The sequence below is a fragment of the Gigantopelta aegis genome, chromosome 4 (assembly GCF_016097555.1).
Source record: "Gigantopelta aegis isolate Gae_Host chromosome 4, Gae_host_genome, whole genome shotgun sequence".
NCBI lineage: Eukaryota > Metazoa > Mollusca > Gastropoda > Neomphalida > Peltospiridae > Gigantopelta > Gigantopelta aegis.
In genome coordinates, this window is record NC_054702.1 from 40,707,224 (window position 1) to 40,710,787 (window position 3,564).

General features: G+C 35.0%; 1 protein-coding gene across 1 annotated transcript in view; it reads left to right on the plus strand.

Moving 5' to 3' along the window:
* Positions 1 to 2,547: 2,547 nt before the first annotated feature.
* The window catches only part of LOC121372233, a 5,906-nt gene continuing 4,889 nt past the window's right edge, over positions 2,548 to 3,564 (plus strand). Inside the window, exons 1-2 of the mRNA XM_041498524.1 lie at positions 2,548 to 2,687; positions 3,321 to 3,452. Of these exons, the coding sequence (XP_041354458.1) occupies positions 2,592 to 2,687; positions 3,321 to 3,452 (228 nt within the window). The 5' untranslated portion in view covers positions 2,548 to 2,591. The remainder of the gene's footprint in view (positions 2,688 to 3,320; positions 3,453 to 3,564) is intronic.

Here is a 3,564-nt window from a genome sequence, read left to right on the forward strand (position 1 = left end):
ATCGAACTTTGCACTGAACAAACAGTATTGCAATGACACTCATCGGTCATTATTAAACGTTTGAAGTTAACAACTATAAATGTGTATTATTACACACGAACAAGCAATAGAGACCATATAAAATTTATTTAACTCCATACAAAGAAATAAAGAAATGTTTTATTAAACGACGCACTCAATACATTTTATTTACGGTTATATGGCGTCAGACATATGGTTAAGGACAACACAGATTGAGAGAGGAAACCCACTTCATAGGCTACTCTTTTCGATTAGCAGCAAGGGGTCTTTTATATGCACCATCCCACAGACAGGGTAGTACATACCACGGCCTTTAATATACCAGTCGTGGTGCACTGGCTGGAACGAGAAATAGCCCAATGGGTCCACCGATGGGGATTGATCCTAGACTGACCGCGCATCAAGCAAACGCTTTACCACTGGGCTACGTCCCGCCCCTAACTCTATGCAATTAAAATACACTGGATTAATATACAAGAAGAATCTAGTGGGGATCAACAAGAGAGGATCTAGAACTGTTAAATACGGAATATTCTAATATTTTGATATGTGAATACTTTTGCCACAAAGCACTAAACCGAAATTAGGCGGGTGCGGGTCCGTTAAGTGTCACAAATCAGCGTCTGGTCCGAACCACCCAATGGAACAAAATTATTAACTGTTTAGTTATGGAGCTAAATAAATCAATATACTGTATGCAATCACCCATGTAGACGGGGGTGGGGTGAAGGTGGTGTTTCAGTCACAAAACACAGTAATATCTCTTGAATGATGTACTATCTTTAAAAAAAAAAAAAATATATATATATATATACTGGTCAAACGTCGACATCTGTCGATAGGAAGATCAAAAGGAACATTATTTCGAAACACAATAGTGTGATGCTTTTGTTATGCATATAGCTTCATCTATTAACAGCAGAACGATCTTGCATTCAAATCATTCAGTTTAAAGTTTTGGTTTTGTTTAAAGACACCACAAGAGCATATTGATTCATTAATCATCGGCTGTTGTGGTTGTCAAACATTTGGTAATATAACGATTGTACAAACAACGGCCTTTGATGTACCAGTCGTGGTGCACTGGTTAGAACGCGAAATAGCCCAATGGGCCCATCGACGGGGATCGATCCTAGACCGATTGCGCAACAGGCGAGCGCCTTACCACTGGGCTATGCCGAGCTGTCTTCAACTCATACAGAGATTCGGTTTAAATTAAACTTTAAGCCTTTCAGATTAAGCATACTGAACAGGAATTAAATGTAATATCAGCACAACAATCTCAGGCTTTATATAATTAAACAGGGTAATAGTATCTGGCAGTGATTCATGGTAGCAGATAGAATCCTGTAAAAAAAAAACACCTTAAGACTCTCTAGACCTGAACGAAAGGACACATGCCATAGCACAAACCAATCCCGGGTTGTTTTGAAAAAGAGACCTCCCCAAAACATAAATTTTATTTTGACCTATGCTCCCGGATGAAAGTATTTCAATATTCATAAATTTAAAAAAGCACGTTTCATCGGGGTACGGACTATAAATACGGGTGGCAGGTAGCACAGATCATCTGTCTGCAGAGATTTCTGAAGAGTGAACAAAGAGAAAATCATTCCAAGAAGAATCTTCCAAAGTCATCTTCAAGATCCCAGTCATCATGAAGGTATGGTTTTATTCTTCTTATTCTATCTTAGTTTTCTAATGAATGATTATAATGTTATGCACATTAATATAAAAATACGAAATGGATAATATATACTTTTTAAAAATCAATTGCAAATTGAGCTTCATCGAGATTTTTGGTATGCCAAGATGGAAAACGTTTTTCTTTTTTTTTTTCTAATACAGAATGCAAAACTTTACGTATATGTTGTAATTAAATTATAAATATTATTCATATCAGTACAAAATGCAATAAAAGTAAATTAAATTAACATTTTAAACTTTAGTTCATCACCTGCAGTAGGTGTAGGTAAACCATGAATGTACACCTTTTGGGTTTTAGTTGAATTGGTTTCTCGTGTTGAACATTTATACTATTCTAGTTATTATCAATTCAAAGCATGAAATTACGATAAAACATTGAATCTGAAGGGTTAGATGAGAAGAAGTTAAAAAACATCTTATAAGGCTTAACACGTTTTTTTTTTTTTTTTTTTTTTTTTTTTTTTATATAAAAAGCAAAATTGCAGTCAACGTAAAGTTATGATAGTTTTTTTTTTAAAAACTGAATGGTATTTTATGTCAATGGTAGTTGTTGCCTTTTCATTTCAAATCACATTTAACGAAACATATACTTACTTACAGGTATATACTCCCTTCATTTATTTATAATAATCTTTTTTTTTCACAGAAATACTCTGTACCGTTGTCACTTTCTGAATACCTTTAACTTAAAACATAGAAATATAATTTATGATACGTTTCCTCAGAAATGTTCTATAACTTTTTACTCTTTTTTTTTAGATCATTAACTTTAAAGCACAAACTACTCCCGTTATTTATTTGTCAATTACCTAGAATTTAAAATTCGTTGTCTCGTATGGTGTCGGGAATTATTTGTATTTTTAATGATACGTAGGTTATTATTTTTGTTTTTGTTTTTTTTGCAGGTTGTAATCATTCTTATGGCAGTTGCTCTGCTGCTGGTTACAGACGCACTACCTGTAAGTAATAAATGGTTTGTTGAAACATAGAACTGTGATCATTCCGCTAACAAAGATAATTATATATATCATAAACAAGGTTCCAGGAAAAAAGTTAATATTTAAACTCAAAACAGCGTCATGACTAATTATTTTGAGGTCAGCTCTATGTTCTCTCGGCTATATGTTCCCATAGGGTTGGGGTTAGGATTAGGGTTAGCTTCTTCAGCTCTATGTTCCCTTAGGGTTAGGGTTAGCTGAGGGAATATAGAGCTGATGGAACATGGAGCTGAGGGAACATAGACATGATCACATTACTTGTTTTTAATTTCACTATGTTATAAAAACATTTGATAGGGATGTTTAGATTTGCTTTTATCAGTATGAAAATTAAGAGGCGATTTGAAGGTAAAATAGGAGAAATGCACATGACGTTTGGTTTAATGGATGAAGTTGTAACTGCAGACGAGAACCTGGAAACCTGCTTTTATCAGCATATATAGGGCACAGGCATAAAAGAATGCCAGCAAATGGGGAGAGGGGAATCATACTAATCCGCCGTTCAATTATCTTCAAGACCCCTGTGCGTCTGACGCCAAATCAAGTGTATTGGTACAACAAAACGTTTACATTGTATATACTTTGTATATTTAGAGAGGCACAGAGGTTTACGAAACCCCGGACGGCCATATGTACAAGATTAAAACGGAGAGAAATGGCGAAGAGACAGTTACCAGAGATGGTGATGATGATGACAGACAAGTCACCATAGCGATGCACAAGCTCGTACGTTATTCTACATTTTTTTTTTTATACAAAATAATAAACTACACACAGTTGGTTAGTCTGAGGGGCTTTATACTGATTGATGTTCATGGCCGCGAGTTATTTGATGTTG